At 38.6% G+C, this 22,190-nt stretch overlaps 1 protein-coding gene across 6 annotated transcripts in view; it reads right to left on the bottom strand.

The window, feature by feature from the left end:
• Positions 1,792-22,190, bottom strand: part of ARID4B (AT-rich interaction domain 4B) — a 157,877-nt gene continuing 137,478 nt past the window's right edge. For 4 of the 6 annotated variants that reach the window (XM_021074399.1, XM_021074401.1, XM_021074402.1 and 1 more), the window contains 5 exons: positions 15,407-16,612; positions 9,956-10,069; positions 7,267-7,482; positions 6,133-6,279; positions 1,792-3,550 (listed from right to left, as the gene is read on the bottom strand). In XM_021074399.1, coding sequence (XP_020930058.1) covers positions 3,423-3,550; positions 6,133-6,279; positions 7,267-7,482; positions 9,956-10,069; positions 15,407-16,612 — 1,811 coding nt within the window. In that variant the 3' untranslated portion in view covers positions 1,792-3,422. Of the gene's footprint in view, positions 3,551-6,132; positions 6,280-7,266; positions 7,483-9,132; positions 9,288-9,955; positions 10,070-15,406; positions 16,613-22,190 lie in introns of all 6 variants that reach the window. The other 2 variants (XR_002338970.1, XR_002338969.1) reach the window with 2 other exon arrangements.

Raw genomic sequence — 22,190 nt, 5'->3', positions numbered from 1 at the left:
ATTGGAGCTGTAGCCACTGGCCTACACCAAAGCCACAGCAACACCAGATCTGAGCCACGCCTGTGACCTACACCATAGCTCACAGTAACTCTAGATCCATAACCCACTGAATGAGGCCAGGGATCGAATCTGTGTCCTCATGGATACTAGTCAGATTTGTTTCTAATGAGTCACGGGAACTCCTCCCAGAGCATTTCTAGGGACTAGTATTCTAGTACCTCATTTTAAGAAGCACTGTTCTACAGCTTTTAAAGCTCATCTCTTAAATATTAAACTGATTTCTGTGAAAATAAAGGGTCATCACAAAGATCCGCCAAAAATATACATTTGAGCTTTTTAGGCCTTAAGAAAGCTTCCTCTTTGTTTTAAAGAAAGGATTTTCTCTTGGTGGAGAGTTCATTAAATGAGGCAAAAGACCTAATTATTGATTTTAAAGATCTGAAGTAATGCAGTGGTTCTCAACCCAGATGCATATTAAAAACACTGGCTACCTTTAAGAAAAGACCAACATGCAGGTACCATCCCAGACCAATTAAGTATGACTTTTGGGGAGTTTCCGTTGTGGCTCAGCTGGTTACAAACCCGACTAGTATCCATGAGGATTTGGGTTCGATCCCTGGCCTGGCTCAGTGGGTTAAGGATCTGGCGTTGCCGTGAGCTGTGGTGTAGGTCACAGATACAGCTCAGATTCTGCATTGCTGTGGCTGTGGTGTAGGCCAACAGCTGTAGCTCCAATTCCACCCATAGCCTGGGAATTTCCATATGCCACAGGTGCAGTCCTTAAAAAAAAAGCAAAAAAACAAAAGAAAACAAAATACTTTTGCAGGGTAGGGTTTGAGTACTGCTTATTGTTTTAACAATGCCCAGAGGATTCCAGTGTGGTATGGGGTAGAGGGCACTAAAAGTGTAAGAGACCCACAAAGGCCCAATTACATCAAAAGACCCCCCCGAAGGGGGCTGGAGGTGGAAGCTGCTAGTAATGGTTTCAAACGCTAAAGAAAAATGTTTTTCTTTTTGTCTTTTTGCCATTTCTTGGGCCGCTCTCTCGGCATATGGAGGTTCCCAGGCTAGGGGTCTAATCGGAGCTGTAGCCACCAGCCTATGCCACAGCCACAGCAAATCAGGATCCGAGCCCCGTCTGCAACCTATACCACAGCTCACGGTAACGCCAAATCCTTAACCCACTGAGCAAGGCCAGGGATCAAACCAGCAACCTCATGGTTCCTAGTCGGATTTGTTAACCACTGCGCCTCGACGGGAACTCTAAGAAAAACTTTTTTTGTTTTACGGCCACACCTGAGGCATGTGGAGGTTCCTAGGCTAGGGGCAAATCAGAGCTGTAGCCATTGGTCTACACCACAGCCACAGCAACACCAGATCCGAGCTGTATCTGCAATCTACATCAAAGTTCACGGCAACGCCAGATCCTTAACCCACTGAGCAAGGCCAGAGATTGAACCTGTGTCCTCATGGACACTAGTAAGATTCGTTTCCACTGCAGCACGATGAGAACTCCAGAAAAACATTTTTTGATTTTCTTCTTTAAACAAACCTCCAAGTCTTAAGTATTTAAGTTCAGCCTCAAGCTAAATAGTGTATGTAAAGATATAAGAATGCCCAATAAATACTGCTCATAAATCTGGTTAATGGACTTTTAACTCCTATAGGTAGAATACTCCTTTTCTGTATGTCAATTAACCCTTTCTAAAAATACATGCTGGAGACAGATGTTTCAGTCAGTCATCACATAACAGAAGTGAACTAGAATTACTTAATCTTTTAGAAACAAAATCAAGGATTCACAAACTATGGCGTTTTATTTCAGAGCCTTTTGCTTACATTTGTACAATATATTACATAATTCTTCATTGTTTGCAGATCCTAATATATACTTTATAGCTTTTATTCTATAAGCTTTTCTTCAATGTTTTGCTGTCAACAAATCTTTACAAGTCCTGTACAAATTTGAATAACTTGAAACCATTTTCAACAAAATTAGTTACTGTAAGCACACACTACAAGACTGAAAATGCTTTTCTTAGAAAAGTTGAATGTAAAGGATTCTGACACGTTAGCATCTACAACAAAACTCTTCAAAATTCTCACATGTCGTATTGCCAGAAAACAAATAAAACATGCCAGCCCCATCCAAAAAAAGTACACAGAACTACAATTAAAACAGTAAAACAGTCTGTACAGTAAAGTACTGTGTATTAACAGTGCCAGGTATTAAATAGCTTGAATGAACACATCCGCAATATACAAATGTCTTACAAAGGTGTAGAATTAAATACAAGTGCCAAACAGAACAAAGATTGGAATCGTACAACATAAAGTCAATACAAGTGAAAACAAGTTTGCGTTCATTTTGGATTTTATACAAGGCATTTAATTTTATAGGCCTACCACCCCGATTAGCTATTTATACTTAAAATAACCATCCTTTTGAGATAGTTCATAGCAACAGCCTTGAACCATATTAATAAAGTTTACTTGTTCCTGAAGTCCTCTTGTAGCTCATAATAAAATAAGCAATACAAATGAATTATCTGTATTTAAGGAAAAAGAAACATTTACAAGAAAACACAAAAATATAACTGTTATAATTCATTATGAATAAATATACACTTTGAACTGGCTAAGTACAATCTTTATACATTGTTTAAGATTTAATACAGTTTATTAGCCATTTTCTTTTTTCACACAATGTATTATATCAAAATTAAAAAAAAATACTGATTTATAGAAAAATGGCAAAGTACAGTAGTTCCATTCCAATTTGAAGGGGCATGAAAAGCCACTGCAAGACCTTTTAGCCTAATTCAAACCTGTAAACATGTGCAGTCTTTTTTTAAAGAGAATCTTCAATATTTGGTTATCAGGATTGATGTCTAATATCCTGTTAACTGCAGGTTTTGAATTTATTACATGTGCTTGACTTATACAATTAAAGCCACCCTAAGGTGACTTGCTTTAAAAAACAATTAGCTTGTACAAATGAAAATAGGTTCATATTTTTTCATAAATAAATGGAAAAATATCAAATGTTCCAGCTTTAACAAAATACAAGGGAATACATATACAGTAAGTTATCTTAACATGTTCTGGCCACCCAATGACTATGCTTACTGTATTGTCTCTACAGGCAGTGAAAAGCCTCCATTTGCCACAGTGGAAGGCCTTCAAGTTACCAGACACACAATTCCCAGACAAGTTGGAAACAATTATTGCTTGAGGAAAAGCAGTTCATTGTACTTTTTCTTCATAAAAAAAGTGCACTTAAGTGCCAAGTCAGCTTGTCAAGAAACAATTTTTAAATATAAAATAGTGCTTGTCTGATTTTTTTGTGCCACTGTGCAGTATAAAAAAAGACGTGGCCCTCAACAGCCATTAAGTGCAAAGTGCTTTAGCAAGTCCTGCTGTCACCTGCACTCAACTGACATTCCATTCTGTGATGCGCTGGACATTGAGGGTTCAGCTAAAGTTAACATAACAGCAGCTGTTATGGAGCTGGATGAAGGGGAAGAAGAGGAGGAGGATGTAGCAGCACCTAAGGAAAAGGAAACCAACAACTTAATAAAATGTTTATGAAACAACAGAAAGGAGGCACTCGTCCTCTAAACTAAATTCTGTTGTCTTCTCCAAAATCACTTAGCTTATAAGAGCTGTCAATTCTTACATTACCATAATGTAAAGGAAGGAAAACCTACTGCATCTCAAGTTAATGAGACAATGCAAGACTACAGGAGAAGTACTGAAAAAGGACAGACCAGGGCATGGATCAAAGAGGAAAATAAACCATTTTCTCAGTCTATTGAGAGATGGACATAAAATACAGAACAGACTTTCTGTAATAAAGGAACAAATGTCAAAAAAGTTCTTTGAATTCAATATGAAAAATCCATAATCCATCCCCAAATCTATAATTATCCCGCTCTAAATTCCTCTATCTTTCCTTTTTAAAAAAGTATATTAATATCTCATTTATATTTTTATTTATGACTATTTTTTAATGGCCACATCCATTGTATATGGAAGCTCCCAGGCCAGGGACTGAATGTGAGTCCCAGCTATGACCTACACTACAGCCGCAGCAACATTAGATCCTTTATTTATTTTTTGTTTTTTTTTGTCTTTTTACTATTTCTTGGGCTGCTCCCACAGCATATGGAGGTTCCCAGGCTAGGGGTCGAATTGGAGCCTACACCAGAGCCATAGCAACACGGGATCCGAGCTGCGTCTGCAACCTACACCACAGCTCACAGCAACGCCGGATCCTTAACCCACTGAATGAGGTCAGGGATCAAACCCACAACCTCATGGTTCCTAGTCGGATTCGTTAACCACTGCACCACGATGGGAATTCCTTTAACCCACCACGACAGGCTGGGGATCAAACCCATGCCTTCGCAGCAACCTGAGCCACTGCCATCAGATTCTTAACCCACTGCCCCAGGGCAGGAAATCCTGTATTCCTATATCTTTCTGTTTCTGGGGTTTCTTACAAAATCAAATGGTGGTTATAATGGAAAGTTAACTGCTTCTGAGAGCTGGGACAAGAGTTCTCTTTGTGGTGCAGCTAGAGTTAAGAAACCAATTGCAGCAGCCAGAGTCACTGTGGAGGCATAGGTTCAATCCTCATCCTAGGGCAGTGGGTTAAAAAGGATCTGGATAAAATGCTTTCAGGGAGTTCCTTAATGGCTAAGCAGTTAAGGACCCAGCGTTGTCACTGCTGTGGCTTGGGTTAATCCCTGCCCTGAAAACCTAAGCATGTTGTGTGTATGGCCAAAAAAATTTCTTTTTATATGCTTTCAAACAGTGTTGCAGAAAAATTGTTCATAAAGGGTCAACTGATGTGCCAAACTTCCTTGTTGTCTTATTGTAAGAAACTGACACAGTCACCCCAAACTTCAGCAACCAGCAGCCAAAACCTTAAAGGTCAAGACCATCCACTAGCAAAAAGACTATGACTTGCTGAAGGCTCAGACGATGGTTAGCATTTTTAGCAATAAAGAATTTTTTAATTGAGCTACATACATTGTTCGTTTTCCTGTTTTTTGTTTTGGCCCTGTCCAGGGCATGTGAAATTCTGGGGCCAGGGATTCACTCTCACTACAGCTGTGACCCTCACCCCAGCAGTGACAATACCTGATCCTTAACCAGCTGTGCCACAGAACTCCCTATACATTGTTTTTCAGACATAATGCTGCTGCACACTTAATGGACTATGGTATAGTGTAAAAATAACTTTCATATGTACTGCGAAACCAAAAAATTCTTGTGACTCACATTATTGTGATATCTGCTTTACTGTGGTAGTCTGGAAAGGAACCCAAGACATCTCTGAGTTACGCCTGTGTTCCATTACAGCAGCCACAGAGACTAAGAAAACCCTCTTCCCTCAGATTTTTTTTTTGCTATTTTTAGGGCCGTACCCATGGCATATGGAAGTTCCCAGGCTAGGGGTCGAATTGGAGCCACACCTGGCAGCCTACACCACAGCCACAGAAACGTGGGATCCGAATTGCATCTGTGGCCTACACCACAGCTCACAGGAACACCAGACCATTAACCCACGGAATGGGGCCAGGGATCGAACCCACATCCTCATGGATACTAACCAGATTTGTTTCTACCGCGCCAAGCACAATGGGAACTCTGCCTCTTCCCTCAGCTTTTAACTTGCTCACTTTCTCTGGTCATTCAGATCTCGGAGAAAACGTCCCAACCACTAGTAATCTAACACAACCCATTCATTCTCTTCATGCTGCTTTTCGCTACTTGAAATAATATCAGTTTGGGGAAGGTGGGGGCAGCAGACTGTAAGCCACATGAAAGTGAATATTATCATTTGAGATCACTGTTTCTTTCTTTCTTTCTTTTTCTGGCCACGCCTAAGTCCCAGGCTAGGGATTGAACCCGCACCACAGCTGTAACCAGAGCCACAGCAGTGACAACCCCAGATCCTTAAACCACTGAACCACAAGGGAACTCCGAGATCACTGTTTCTTTAGATAATTGTTTCCACTTTATAGACGAGGAAAATGAGCCGAGAGATGAAAGAACTTGCCTGAAGTTACAGACACAAGTCATATGAGCCCAACTGCAGAGTCACAAGGTGAAAACACTTACTTTCTCTCTCTTTCTTCTTTAAACGCTTTCTCCTCCGATCAATGGAAGCTACTTCAGATTTTAATGACAGATAATGCTTTCTGATTTCTTGTAGTTTTTCTTGAAGAATTGTGATACGTTCAGCACTTGTCATATTTTCCAGATCCGCTGTGAATTTAAAACTTTCATTAACATGCATTTTTGAATAAAATTTTAATATGTAAGAGAACCTACAGTGTGGTTGTGGATTGAGGTCAAGATAAACTAAAAAAAAAAAAAAAAAACTTATAAATATCTGTTTGCCTAAGATTTTTTTTCCCTAGGCTAGAACAATGTTCAGCACTAATCTATGCATAGTATTTTTTTAATGAATGAATGTGTAGAATTAAAGATCTTATGACCTAAACGTGTATGTTAAAAATTCCACATTTGCAAAACAAACAAAACACCACATTCATGTAGATTAATCAAGTATCGCCACAGTACATCATTAAAAATCGTACTTAGAAATAAGACTGGAAAGACCAAAATGTTAAAATTGCATATATTTTTGAATGTTAGGACTATGGATAAATTTTTCTCTTTTGTTTTCTTTTTGTTCTTTTTTAGATTTTTTTAATAAGCATGTGTAACTTTTATAACTTTTAAATTAGAGGAAAATTTTCAAATGCTCTAAAGCAATTTGCAATCTCCTAAGAATATTTCTTTGCATGAGAAACTCAGGGGTTGTCTCTTTTTCAAAAAAAATGTTTTATGGATATTACTCATGTGTAGAAAAGTACAGAGAGTAGTAAATGGAGCCATGTATACCCATCATCCAGCTTCAGTAATTAGCAATTCATGTCAAATTTTGTCTCATTTATACCCCTATCCACTCCCCACCCCCAACACGAGATTTTTTTTAGAGCAAATTGCTAATATCATAAATACCTAGTCAATGTTATGTTCCTCAAATGCCTCCTTAAAATTATTCCTTAAAATTTATCTTTTAGTAATTTTTTATTCAAAACCAAGACCCAAATAAGGTTTCTATATTGCAATGGTTATCACATTTCTACATTTCATTTGTAGCCATTTTCCCAGAATTATTAGCATCAAGAATTACCAGAATGAAGGTTCTACTGCATAACTATCCATTTAATGTATGTCACTTACACATCTGAAAACTCCATTTGTAAACTTTGGGTAACCGATTACTGGGCTCCTTGAGGTCAGGATCCTTATCGCCATTCTTTCCACATTTTCCTGGAGACTGAGTCCTTGCAGGAGATTTGGTACCATGAGCCTTTATTCCAGTGGAAACTGATTTGACAGGCTGAGTCTTAGTTATACTTTCACCAGCAGAAAGTTCTTCACTATCACTACTATTTGCTGAAAGAAAAATAAAAAGAAGAGCATTAACAAACAGAAAAGTAACAAAGATTTTACTGGACAATTTTAAATTAACCATTGGAATGTATTACTACAGTAAACATCTAGCCTTAGAGACCCTGCCTAAAAAACGTGGAAACCGTCAAGTGCAAACACAGTAATATCTCAGTTAAGGAAAATACACACAGAAAAATTCTTCTTACCTGAATTACCAATAATTATACGTTTTAAAAACATTCAAACTAATCTTCCATTATACCTGGTAGACTACCAAATATGCAGTAATTATTTAAATGGACTTTAATTCTATTACATTAATATATGTAAGTAGAATATAGCACCTTTTAAAATGACTCGTAATGGGAGTTCCCGTCGTGGCACAGTGGTTAACGAATCCGACTGGGAACCATGAGGTTGCGGGTTCGGTCCCTGCCCTTGCTCAGTGGGTTGATGATCCGGCGTTGCCGTGAGCTGTGGTGTAGGTTGCAGACACGGCTCAGATCCTGCGTTGCTGTGGCTCTGGTGTAGGCTGGCGGCTATGGCTCCGATTTGACCCCTAGCCTGGGAACCTCCATATGCCACGGGAGCGGCCCAAGAAATAGCAAAAAGACAAAAAAAAAAAAAAAAAAAGACTCGTAATGGCAACTTCTTGACTTATATATTTTAAATTGTGTACAAACTGTGTAGGTGTGACACTTTCCTACTCCTCTGGCCACAATGATGCATAATCATCATATTTAATAAATAATTCTTTGGGAATAAACTCTAATCTTTGATAGATAGATGAATGTCTAAGAAACTCCTACATCATAGCCTCCTGACTAAAATAAACCATTGGATTTACCCTGGTAAATATATTTAGTAATTTATGAAGAATTCAGAAGTCTATGTAATAACTATGTCACATCTGCCTTTGCTGATTAAAGCCTCAGTATGAGAACGGTAATGCTTAACACCTTGACAGTCTGTGAACAAGTGATGAGATTGATATTTCCATAAATTACCTCTTCCTGGATATAAAACATTATTTTAAATTTTATGAGAGTTAATTCACTTTACTAAATTATTCTCTGAGAACTGTTTCCTCATTCTGATTTTACCAAGGTTTAAGCCCAATAATGAAGATGGGTAAATATATGATCAACTGCTAAATCTCTAAATTATATGAATATGTCAATCTTGCTGAAGATGAGTCCTCTCAGACAATGTCATTTAAGTGGTGAAGTTGTAAAAATAAAAATATCAGAGTGTAATAAAAAACACTTTGAATACCCTGTTAGTTATTCCAAATAAGTAACCAATTTGGCATCAAATTTATCAATTTTCATTTATCAATTCTTCTTTAACAATAGCTACCAAAAAAAAAGTATAGTTAGGCTCTGAAAGCCTGCAAAGTGTTCTAGATAGGAAAGATACACAGCAACTCCTCCCATTGTCATGTTTTCATAATAAAGGAACTCCACCACTCTTTTATACACCTCCTAAAAGAATCCCTTCCCGATCCCCCCACTGCTGCTCTGGAACCCCTGGCAACTCCTAGCTAAGCCACCCAAGGCTTGGCCCCACTCTGATGCAGTGGTCTGCCTCAGCTTGGCTTTCATGGCCTTGCTGAACACAGCCGCCCGGGGCCCCAAAGGATGCCATATTCACCGCCTGGAAGTCATATGGGCTCAGCAGAACCTCGGGGAGCTGGCCGCATAACCCTTTTCTGCACTGAAGTGCAGCCAAGCCGGCCGATAGCAAAGGTCAGGCAGTGGAGGTGGCAGGATCTCCTGGAAGAGCAGCAGGAGGTCAGTGTGGGGCACCTGAAAAAAAATTCTTTACATATTTTCTGCTTCTTACTTTGTCTACAAAAGAGAGATAAAACGTGCAGCTCTCAGGAGAAATACAGTATATATATATTCCTGTAGGTTGATGAACACAGAATCATTACTAAAGTTAAGTCATTAGTTAGAACATACTTAACCAAAGTATTCTTATAGCTACTCTTGGGTGCACAGTTTACAAAACTAAAGATAAAGGTAGTAGACTAGAGTTATTGGAATTATAGCTCTAAAGCTATCTCGACTGTTCTCTTCTAGGCTAATTTCGCCTGGAAGAATTACAAAGCAATCAACTTCATTGTAATAAAAATAATATATAACTGAAACATTTTATAATATGTAATACATATAAAATGGCAAAAGAACTGCTGAACATAAAACTAACAAAGATGGTGATGTTTATATTATATTGCTATTATTTTTAAAGGATTACCTGATCATTCATCAGCAATCAATACCACTGCTGTATAATACAAAATTGCTTAATCCTAGAATTTACCTAGGACCAAGACTTCTGTGTGATTTTTGGGGGGGTGGGGGAGACAAAATCAGATACTGAACTATCCCATATCCTGAATACCCTTTTCTTTGTTGGAAAAAAACATATCTACTATCATCTTTATATTTAAAAACAGAGATTTCACACTTACTGCCTTTTCCCTTCTTTTTGTTGTTGACCACTGTCGCTTTATGGCTTCGTTTCTGCTTTTTTGATGAACTTCCTCCTCCCTGAGTTTCTTTTACTCTTTTCTGACCTGTACAGGCTTTGATGGGAAAGAAATTAAGTAAAAAAATAAAATCAAGCTTTTCCCAGGTATAAATTATTTCTACATTTAAGAACAGACCAATTCTGAAACTATACATGTTCCTTATGTGATTTGTAAATTACTATAGAAATTATTACAATTTAAGAAATAAATCTGTCGCAGTTCCTGTCCTGGCACAGTGGTTAATGAATCCGACTAGGAACCATGAGGTTGTGGGTTCGATCCCTGGCCTTGCTCAGTGGGTTAAGGATCCGGCGTTGCTGTGAGCTGTGGTGTAGGTTGCAGACGTGGCTCGGATCCCGGAGTTGCTGTGGCTGTGGTGTAGGCCGGTGGCTACAACTCCGATTCGACCCCTAGCCTGGGAACCTCCATATGCCGTGGGAGCGGCTCAAGAAAAGGCAAAAAAAAAAAAAAAAAACCAAAAAAAAAAAGAGAAAGAAAGAAAGAAATCTGTCAGAGTTGCCATCATGGCTCAGCGGTTACCGAACTGACTAGCATCCATGAGGACTCGGGCTGGATCCCGGGGCCTCGCTCAGTGGGTTAAGGATCTGGTGTTGCTGTGAGCTGTGGTGTATGTCACAGTCACAGGCTCTAGTCCCAAGTTGCTGTGGCTGTGGTGTAGGCCAGCAACTATAGCTCCAATTTGACCCCTAGCCTTGGAACCTCCATATGCTAGGGATGTGGCCGTAAAAAGCCAAAAAAGACTAAGAATAAATAAATAAATAAATAAATAAATAAATAAATAAATTTGTCATTAATGAGCTGAATTATTACACATTGGAAAATCAGTTTTTTTAAAAAAAGCGGATAGGAGTTCCTGTTGTGACTCAGCAGAAAAAACCTGACTAGTATCCATGAGGACACAAGTTCAATTCCTGGCCTCGCTCAGTGGGTTGAGGATCCAGTGTTGCCGTGAACTGTGGTGTAGGTCACAGACAAGGCTCAGATGTGGCTTTGCTGTGGCTGTGGTGCGTAGACCTGCAGCTGCAGCTCTGTTTCAACCTCTAGCCTGGGAACTTACATATGTCACAGGTGCGGCCCTAAAAAACCAAAAATAAATAAATAAATAAATTAAATAAAAAGCAACTAAAGTACCCACATCCTTCTTAGAAAAATCAGATATAAACTGAAAGTAGTTCTGAATATAGTACTGGGGATTTATAAGTCCAGTAATTCAAAAACAGGTATATGCTGAAAATAAAAGCCGAAATTTCTTAAAATTCAATAAAACCAAAACATTATAATTTAATTACAGGTTAAAATACTAATGATATATAGTTCATAATGATATTAATGAAATTCTAAATTATACATTATTAATGGAATACAATTTATTCACATATAAGTCACAGTTATATTACAAATTTATTATAAAAACAATTTATTATAAATTTATAACAACAACTTAGCTCCCAGGGCAATGGTTAACATGTATATCATTTACAAATCCAGCATAGTAATTGTAAGAAATGTTTCATCTTCTTGGTAAGAAGTTATCCCAAAACATTATAAATGTCTCCCTTTTCTTGAAGGACTAGCCTAAGTCCTACCTTCTCTGATGCCCAGGCTTCAGTGATTAATCACTAGTATAGTTTCTATACTATTAATTTGATCCTCAGCATCTGCTGCATTTCTGTACCTTTCTAATTATTGTCTCTCTGACTAACTTCCCTGAGATTAATAAGGTCTTATCTCTATTAAGTTCCAATGCCAAATACTATAATGATACAATGGAACTAATACTATGATAGAATTATGCCATTTTTTTAATAAAAAAAGTTTCTAGTCCTATTACAATGGTAAAACCAACCAAGAGATGGCTTTGTTGGTAAAAAAATGGAATAGGCTATTTTAACTGTTTTGCTTGTAACTTCTTAGTTTTCTTTTTTTTATGGGTTACATCTAATTGATAACTTTTCATAATGCTATTTTAATATAACAAAGTGAAACATAAAGTGATTTAGATATTGTCTATATTAAATTACAGAATCTTAAAAATAATCGTGAGGTTTCTGTCCAAGAGAATTCTGAAACTTTCAGCTACAAGAAATAAAAAGCTTAATGTAGACTAAACTGGAAAGCAATCTTATATCTAAACTGTAAAACTTATTTTTACTTTTTTTCTTTTTTTTTGCTGTTAGGCATAAAAACCTGAGGCAGAGGGAGGTTCTCAGGCTAGGGGTCTAATCGGAGATATAGCTGCCGTCCTACTCTACAGCCACAGCAACCCCAGATCCAAGCCAAGGCTACGACCTACACCACAGCTCACGGCAATGCCAGATCCTTAACCCACTGAACGAAGCCAGGGGTCGAATCCGAAACTTAATGGTTCCTAGTTGGATTCATTTCCGCTGTGCCAGGATGGGAACTCCAACTTATTTTTACTCTTAATATAAAGCGAATTCTCCAATATCAGAAGACAAATTTATTACAAGGCCATGTAAAATACGTGCTTAAGAATTATTTTTTTTGTCTTTTTACCTTTTCTAGGGCCGCTGCAGCGGCTTATGGAGGTTCCTAGGCTTAGGGGTCTAATTGGAGCTGTAGCTGCCAGCCTACACCATAACCACAGCAATGTAGGATCCAAGCTGTGTTTTCGACCTACACCATAGCTCACAGCAACGCGGGGTCCTTAGCCTACTGAGCGAGGCCAGGGATTGAACCTACAACCTCATGGTTCCTAGTCAGATTTGTTAACCACTGAGCCACAACGAGAACTCCATGAATTTATTTTTAAAGAGTTATATTCTAAAAAATACTGGAGTTCCCATTGCGGTACACCAGAAAAGAATCTGACTAGTTAGTATCCATGAGGACACAGTATCCATGCCTGGCCTCACTCAGTGGGTTAAGGATCCAGCACTGCCGTGAACTGTGGTGTAGGTTGCAGACGCGGCTCAGATATGGCACTGCTGTGGCTGTGGTGTAGGTCAGCAGCAACAGCTCTGCTTAGACCTCTAACCTGGGGACCTTCATTTGCCAGGGGTGTGGCCTTAAAAGACCAAAAAAAACCTCTCAAAAATAGTATAATACTCTTTGATTTGACAAGGTAGATATACCCTAAATTTAGGAGTAGTTCTCAAACTGTTTTCTATTTCACCTAGTCCAGATTAAGATGCAAAAGGGGTAGTTCCCATCGTGGCTCAGTGGTTAACGAACCCGACTAGGAACCATGATACTGCAGGTTCGATCCCTGGCCTCGCTCAGTGGGTTAAGGATCTGGTGCTGCTGTGAGCTGTGGTGTAGGTCGCATCCCACATTGCTGTGGCTGTGGCGTAGGCCAGCGGCTACAGCTCCTAGACCCCTAGCCTGGGAACCTCCATATGCCTCCAGAGTAGCCCTAAAAAAGACAAAAAAAAGAAATAAAAACCTTTATCATGTTATTGTTGAAAGCCTTTCTCATCATCTGTGATAAAGGTTCTTTAATTTGGAGGATCACTCTTTTTAATGCCTGGATAATTCAGTTTCATGAGATAGTATGACACACAAACATAATCATAGTAGTTAGGTGTGTTAATATAAAAACAAACAAAAAAACCCCACTGAAATTTAATTGCAGCTATATTTTTTATTTAATATTTATTTTTTTTTGGCCTCCCTGTGGCATATGGGGTTCCTGGGCCAGGGATCAGATCTGAGCTGCAGTTGCAACCTAAGCCACAACTGCAGCAACACCACATCCTTAACTCACTATGCCAGGACAGGGACTGAACCTGCATCCCAAAGCTCCCAAGATGCTACTGATTCTGTGGCAGCCCAGCTGCAACTCCTCCCTAATATTTATTTTTCAAAAATGTTTTAAGTTAATATTTGTGTGATAGCAGTATCCATCAAAGCTCAGCAGAAACAGATCCGACTGGGATCCATGAAGAAGCAGGTTCAATCCCTTGCCTCGCTCAGTGGGTCAGGGATCTGGTGTTGCTGTGAGTTGTGGTGTAGGTGGCAGACACAGCTCATATCCTGAGTTGCTGTGGCTGTGGTGTAGGCTGGTAGCTCTAGCTCCGATTTGACCTGTAGCCTGGGAACTTCCATAAGCCATGGGTGTGGCCCTTAAAAAAAAAAAAAAAGCCAAAAAAATTTTTGTGTGATAATGTTATGTCAATTATATCTTAAGAAAACTGGAAAGAGGAAAAAATGAAGAAAAAAGTTTACGATGGAGTTCCCCTTGTGGTGTGGCGCAGTGGAAACAAATCCGAATAGGAACCATGAGGTTGTGGGTTCGATCCCTGACCTTGCTCAGTGGGTCAGGGATCTGGCGTTGCCATGAGCTGTGGTGTAGGTCGCAGATGCGGCTCAGAACTGGCGTTGCTGTGGCTGTGGCGTAGGCCGGCAGCTACAGCTCCGATTAGACCCCTAGGCTGGGAACCTCCATTAAGCTGCGGGTGTGGCCCTAAAAAGGACAAGACAAAAAAATTTCACATGAGACGGCTGAAATTAATTACTCCAACGTAGATCATATCTCTGTAAGTTTAGCTAAAAACCTAAAGTTAGCATACTAAAATATAGTAAGTCATATAAAATACATACCCTAGCGCTCTACATTTACACTGGGAAAGTGTACTTCAAAGTCAAGTGTCAGCCTAGAGTATAATGGTTTAAAGACACCTGAAGGAAGTGGTTTATAAGAAAAATGATAAAAGTATAACTACAGCACCATCAAAAAGGCACTAATACTTTTGGAAAGTACTAGTTTAAATTTCCAATTTTAACAACTTCATGGAAAATCAGAAAAGTATTACTGTAGGTTATTAACACATATATTGGTCCTACAGTTTAGTAGCTATGCATCTAAGAAAGCAACAAATTCCTTTACAAACACACGCATGTCACTCAGGCTTGAAAATCATTTTGACACGGTTGTCTGAGGAAAGCAGTGCTTGGAGAGATGGTTGCTCCAAACCCTTACACACAGAATTTGGTTAAGGGTGGAGGGGTCTGTCAATAAATCAAAATGTTTGTAAGAAACTGTACATGACAATTGCAAAAACAATGTTACAGAAATATACTTAAGTTGCTCCTGCCATACAGTCAACCAGTGTACAATGAATTTTCAGGTAGGTTTGGATTTGAGCCCAAGTGCAGTATCTACATGTGTTCGGGTCCACTGCGAAAGATTACGGATGGCTGAAGCAAAGGATAGTAAATTCTTCTCAAGCTTTTAAATATATTCCACCATGCATTACACAAATTACCTTTCAAATTTCCATTTCTACCATATTCACACAAATACTCCACTTCAATACCTCACATTGTAACAAGAGATACTATGAAAGTGTTGAACCTGCAAGGGGGGAGATCCTAAAATAAGGCAACACAGATACTGTGGCTCCTTACCTTTCTCTGGATGCTCCGCCTCGGGCTGATGACTGCTGCTGGAGCTCACACTGGCATCAAAGCCCACAGGCGAGCTGTTGCCTTCAGACTGGAGGTCCTGGAGCTCCCCAGCAACGCTATCCACCTCAATGGTGCTGTCAGTTTCACTCTTGATACTTCGAACTTCCTCCTGGTTGGGAGCCAGAGGCTCAGATACTGTTACAGAAGACTGCTGCCGACTGGCTTCCGTCACAGTGACTGAGGAAGGCGACTCAGGTGTGGTAGGAGGGGTATTTAGCACTGAATTACTACCGCTACTTGGAAATTCAGACTTTTTGTCGCTGACCTCTGCCGGCTTCTCCTCAGCAGGTTTGCTGTCGCCACTGGCCGGCGCCAGGTCAGCACTGGGGGAGCAGCTCTCCTCCTCGGCCACAGTCTGTAGGGACCCCTCTGCCGGGCCATCCTCTGGGGCAGGATGGGGTGGGGAGGCTGCAGCCTCAGTGTCAGAGTCTGAAAAAAGTTCCTTGAGCGTTTTTTTAGGCCACTGTCCCTGAATACTTGACCAGACATCTTTTCGATCTTTAGCTCTGCTGTTCTGAAGTCTTTCATCAGAGTTATTTAAAAGTTTTATCCTTTTTTCAGCAACTTCTGAAAATCCTGAATAGAAACCAGTTGTCCGTAGAGACTTTCTTTTTTCTTCCAAACCGTTGTATTTCTTAGTTGGTGTCATCTTTGCTTTGGATTTTTCATCTTCATCATCATCTGAAGAGCTGTTGCTACTGTTCTCTATGCAAAGGGATTCTTTGTTCTTGACCTTCTCTTCCTTTTTGCCAGGTGATACAGTTTTTAAACACTCCTCGGTATTGCCATACCTTCTCTTACCACGTTTCACTGGAGGCTTTGAAGATTTATCTGTGCTGTCCTTCTTGACATCCTTTCTCTTTTTTGTGACCTCATCTTCTTCTTCATAATCAGTATCTTCAGATAATCCTTCTATATCTTTTCTTAATCTTTCTGGAGATTTTGACACAGGTTTGGCTATTACCAAATCTGCATGGGTTTTGTTTTCTTCTAGCAAAGATGAACTGTTCTGTTCCTCTTTTGAAATAAGATCATTTCTGTTGAGGGTCAAGTGATCAATCGTAGATTCTTCTTTGCCATTATTATCTATGTCTTGAACACTTGTCTCATCCTCTTGCTCACTGTCTTCAGCAGAACTTTCAGAAGCTAGAAAACAAAGAAAAAACAAAGAGTATAATGAGAATACCAGCAATGTCTTCTCTGTGCCAGCTAAGAGAAACATGAATTAGTTCCTATGTTTATAACCACCCAAGTTGCTAAGTTTTAACTTCATTTTACAAGCAAGGAAACCAAGCATCAGAGAGTGAAGACATTCACTCTATGATGGAAATGCGCATGATACTTTTGCCAAAACTCACCAAATTGTGAACATAAAAGTCATAACTTACTTTGTTTATAGATTATACCTTAATCAAGCTGATTATAAAAAGAAAGAAACTTCTCCAAATTTACAAGCAGAAAATAGTGGACTCAGGATGTAGTCCTGGGTTGCTCTAACTCCAAAGTCTATATTCTTATAAAAGTATAGTATATATGGTATAATCTCAATGTATCAATGACCAAAGATTTTGGGGACAAAGTATTTTCACAATAGATGCTTTAAAAAAAACAACATAGTTAACTTAAGTGGCCTTATATAAACATATCTACAGAATTTCTTAAATGTTCATTTTAGTCAATACATTCAGGTAAGTATAAAAAATAGCTTTTACTATGAATTTAACATAATTTATTGAGAAACTCTACATGCCAGGTACTTTGAAATGTTTTGCACATATCACTGTATTCAATCTCACAATAACCCTATGAGGCGTATGTTGTTATTAGCCCCATTTTATAGTTTAGGAGAGTGGGATTTAGAGAGGTTAGGTAAACTACTCCAAGAGCTATACTAAGTCAAGATCAAATCTAAACTAAGTAATTTGACTCGAGAATTTAGAATCTTAACTATACTATGCTCTACTGAGAAATCCATGCATGTTCTTTAGCTAAGTTTATTAAAAGTAAAAAATAACTGATACAATTAAAATGGTTAAAAACATTTAAGATGTGTTCCTAAATAACTGAATGTTTTAAATTGTCAAAGCAATACAGACATAATTAAAACAAATTTAGATTCATAATAAAAAAACAACAGCTCCTCTTTTCTCCTCTTCCCAGCCTCCAAAATCTTATTATTATTTCTTCTGATAGTTACTATCATCGTCTCCTAAAAATACACTATCTGTTGATTTATGAAGTTTAGTCTGCTATAAGTCCTTAGTCTGCTATAAGCAGTGAGGATTTTTCTCTTATTAATAACTCTACTCCCTTCTGCCACATTTTCTATATATAGTTATTTTTAATTAGAGTATAACATATATAAATGTGATTTGCTGCAGAAATAAATAGTACACCTGATCCTCCCTTCTTATATAGCCCTTTGATTTTCCGAGTTTCCGAAAGTCCTTTTCTACATATTATGTCTTTCTTTTTTATGTCTTTCACATTTATTTCAATGGATCCATTAAATCAAGCATTCTACCCAGTTTCCTTGTTCACCAAATCTCTCTATCCTAGAGACCTACTTTCTCTTCCATCCAGCTGGTTGCTCTCTGGGTCTGCTATAATGGCTATTATCCTTGGAATCCCTTCCACTGCTTTCTCCCTCTCTTTTTTCTTTTTTTTTTTTAGGGCTTCACCTGAAGCATATGGAAGTTCCCAGGATAGGTCAAAGCCACAGCTGCCAGCCTACACCACAGCTATAGCAATGGAGGATCCAAGTTGCATTTGCAACCTACACTGCAATTTGCAGCAATGCCAGATCCTTAACTCACTGAGTGGGTGCCAGTTGGGTTCTTAACCCACTGAGCCACAATAGGAACTCTCCACTGCTTTCTCTTGACCTGGACCCACTGTTAAATTTCACATCTCCTCTTTCTCAGTTTGTTCCCACATTCTGTTGGAGCAGCATATCTTTGTGTAGTTTCCAAAAAATAGCCACATGGGAGGTAAACATTCTTTACCCTTAAATGTCTGAATACATCCTTATCCTCAAATTTCTTTGCTCAATATCTTAATCAGGTACAGAATTCTAAGTTGAAGATTATTTTCCTTCAAAATGTTAAAGGTACCGCTCCTTTGTCAAAAATACTACTTTCATTTGCCTTCTCATTCCTTTACTTTGTCAAAAATACTACTTTCATTTGCCTTCTCATTCCTTTATGGTGATTTTTCCCACATTATTTATTTTGTGGCCACACCTACAGCATATGAAAGGTTAGGGGCCCCAGGCTAGGGGCTGAAATGAAGCTGCAGCTGCCTGCCTACGCCACAGCCATGGCAACACTGATCTGAGCTGAATCTGCAACTGATGCTACAGCTTGCAGCAATACCCGATCCATAAATGACTGAGCAAGGGCAGGGATCAAAGCTGCATCCTCCTGGAGACAACACTGAGCCACAACAGGAACTCCTATGGTAATTTTTAATTCCTGGTATTATACAATTTCATAATACTATGGCATCATGCTCTCCTCATAAATTAATTAATTAATTAACTTTTGTCTTTTTGCCACTTCTTGGGCCACTCCCGTGGCATATGGAGGTTCCCAGGCTAGGGGTCTAATCGGAGCTGTAGCCACCAGCCTACGCCAGAGCCACAGCAACGTGGGATCCGAGCCGCATCTGTGACCTGCACCACAGCTCATGGCAACGCTGGATCGTTAACCCACTGAGCAAGGGCAGGGATCGAACCTGCAACCTCATGGTTCCTAGTCGGATTTGTTAACCACTGCGCCACGATGGGAACTCCCTCCTCATTAATTTATCAGGTTACTTGGTGAGCTCTTTCAATTTAAAAATTCCTATCTGTCAGTTCTGAAAAGATTTCCTCTTTTACATTTCCACTCAAGGTTTATTTGACCACAGTGACATATATATATATATGGAGAGAGCAATAAAGCAAGAGAGCATACTATATATAATACTCACTAAGGAATGATCAACACTTAATAACAGAGCCTAAACAGTTCAAAGAAAACCAGTTTTTTTTTTTCTTCTGTTGTTTAGTTTTTAAAAATCCAATTGTCTTCTATGGTTACATATAATCAGACAGACGGTTTCCATGGTTTCTATATTTCTCATGCTATTAGCTATCACTCCAGAAGCAATGCTAGTATCTCTCTCCCCATTAAAAAACACAAAAAAATGATATAAACATGAGTATATTCAAGTACATTCAAACAACGGTAAGGTGTGTTTGTGTGTGTATGGTTACTTGCTAATTATTCCCCTCTGTTTTCACTGTTCCTAGATAGATACTCTATGTCACTTATCTTTTCTCTAAAATTTCCAATGCTGCTTTCTTACAATTTCATATTCTAATTGCTCTACAGAATTCTTAACTTCAATATTTATTTATTTATGCATTTTAGGGCCGCACCCACAGCATATGGAGGTTCCCAGGCTAGGGGTCTAATTGGAGCTGTTGCTATCGGCCTACAGTAGAGCCACAGCAGCACCAGATCCAAGCTGCATCTGTGACTTACACCACAGCTCACGGTAATGCCAGATCCTTAACCCACTGAGCGAGGCCAGGGATCCAACCCACGACCTCATGTTTCCTGATCGGATTCGTTTCTGCTGTGCCATGATGGGAACTCCATTACTTTCAATATTTAATTTCAAGTTTTTCTTGTTCTTTTTTCATCGCATCCTGATAGATTCCCTGAAATTGTTACTAATCAGAAAGATTTACTTTTGTTATCTTCATTATCTCTCTTCAAAGCTCACTTCTTCTGTTTGTTTTAGTTACCTTCTTTCATGTTGGAGCTTTCCTTGATTATTCACATTTAAGGATGACCTATTAAAACCTAACTGGCACCACTGTGCTGTTAGGGTTAACCAATGTATAAGCTTTCCAACCGATAATTCATCTCAGATTTACTTGAGGGATCTCTAGTGTCAGAATGTGTTAAGACTGTTCTCTAGAGATATTCAATTTCTTCATAAAATCCCAACCACCACCCCCCTTCTCATTCTGTTCTCAGTCCATATCACACCAAGGGGATAAACTCCTAGCTATCTATGATCTACTCTGACAGGTGAGATCAATACATATATATACACATATGCTTTCTTTCTTTTTATATTTTGCTGCACCTGCAGCATTTGGAAGTTCCTAGGCCAGAGATTGAACCTCTGCCACAGCAGTAACCACAGCCACAACAGTGACAATGCCAGATCCTTAACCTGCTGAGTCACTAGGGAACTTGACATATGCATTCTTGATAACAGTCATTTTCTAACTGGAAATACCTAAAGTGTCTTGAATTTGATCTATGGCCAAAACTAAAATAAAATTCTCCGAGGAAAAGAGAAAATATGAAGAAGCGAATTTGAAATGTTAAACATATGCCAATATGATACTCATCACTGTTAAATTGTTTGCAATAAGAAAAATAATAGAAATAATCTAAATGTCTTTTTATCATGAACTAATTAAATAAATTATGCTATAACTTATGTATACGTTACTACTTAGTAGTAAGGATGTGCTGATATGAAAATATTTATGAGTTATATTACACCAAGATCTCCCCCCAAAAAGGGGGAAGGTTTGTAAGGTGGTAATGATCCCATTTATCAAAATATCATGTATGTGTCCTTATGTATATGTAACATATATGCTATTTGGAATGTTTATTAATATATTAATATTATATATTACAAACATATATATTGTACATATGGTATATTAACACAATTTCCAAAATAATATACAGTGACAAAAATGGGTAAAAATAGGAAAGAACCACAACAGAATATGTAAGAAAGAAAGTGGATTGGATGAGTAAAAAAGACCCAAGAAAGCCAAACCTTTCCTCAAGCATGCAGTGAGGGAAGCTGAGAACCAAGCAAGTTTACCCTAGACTCCTCTTGGCTGTACCAAGAACCTGTGAAAATGAAAGGTGGAGGAGGGAACCTAATATAAGGAACAGTAAATGAACACTGCTTGAAAAGTACTTATATTCCTAGGTCCTCTTTCCCCACTCCAGGTTGCTGGTGACTGCCCTTCTAGAGGGTTAGCTTTGAAGATGGTTAAGAAAAGGGTTTTGGCCTGGATGATGCTAAAAATCAAGAAGATCACTGAACATATACATTCTTAAAAACACTGAGACTCTCTGCTTCCCCATTCCCCATTTATTAATTGGATCCTAGAACAAAGGGAGCCATTCTCTTGCTCTTCAGTCAAGAGACTGGAAGATTCTTCTCTCTGGAATACAGCTAGTCTAAAGATCTTGAAAGTAGGGCTCCCCAAGACATGATCAACCCAAATTACCCTACAGTGAAGCTCAAAATTGGTAAGTCTCAAACATGTGCTCAAGATTTCAAGTCAGTCTTCAGATCTTTTCTCATCATCATGAGAAAAAAACAAGAAAGAAGTCCTTCATAGGGAAGAGATCATAACAATTAAACAGGGGAAAGGAAACTGGAGGTAACTAACCACACACACACAAAACCCCAAAAATGAATATATCCTTAGGAAGAATTAAAACAAAACAAAACAAAACAAAAAACCCCCAATCATACAAAATCTATGTGATGCGGCAAAAACAGTTCTTAGAGGGAAGTTCACAGAGATACAGGCCTTCCTCAAAAAACAAGAAAAATCCCAAATAACTTAACATACCACCTAAAAGAATTAGAAAAATAAGAACAACCAAAACCAGTTAGAGTCAGT

The sequence above is a fragment of the Sus scrofa genome, chromosome 14 (genome assembly GCF_000003025.6).
Source record: "Sus scrofa isolate TJ Tabasco breed Duroc chromosome 14, Sscrofa11.1, whole genome shotgun sequence".
Taxonomy (NCBI): domain Eukaryota; kingdom Metazoa; phylum Chordata; class Mammalia; order Artiodactyla; family Suidae; genus Sus; species Sus scrofa.
The sequence above is the reverse complement of the archived record's forward strand: the minus strand, read 5'-3'. Positions and strand labels throughout refer to the sequence as shown.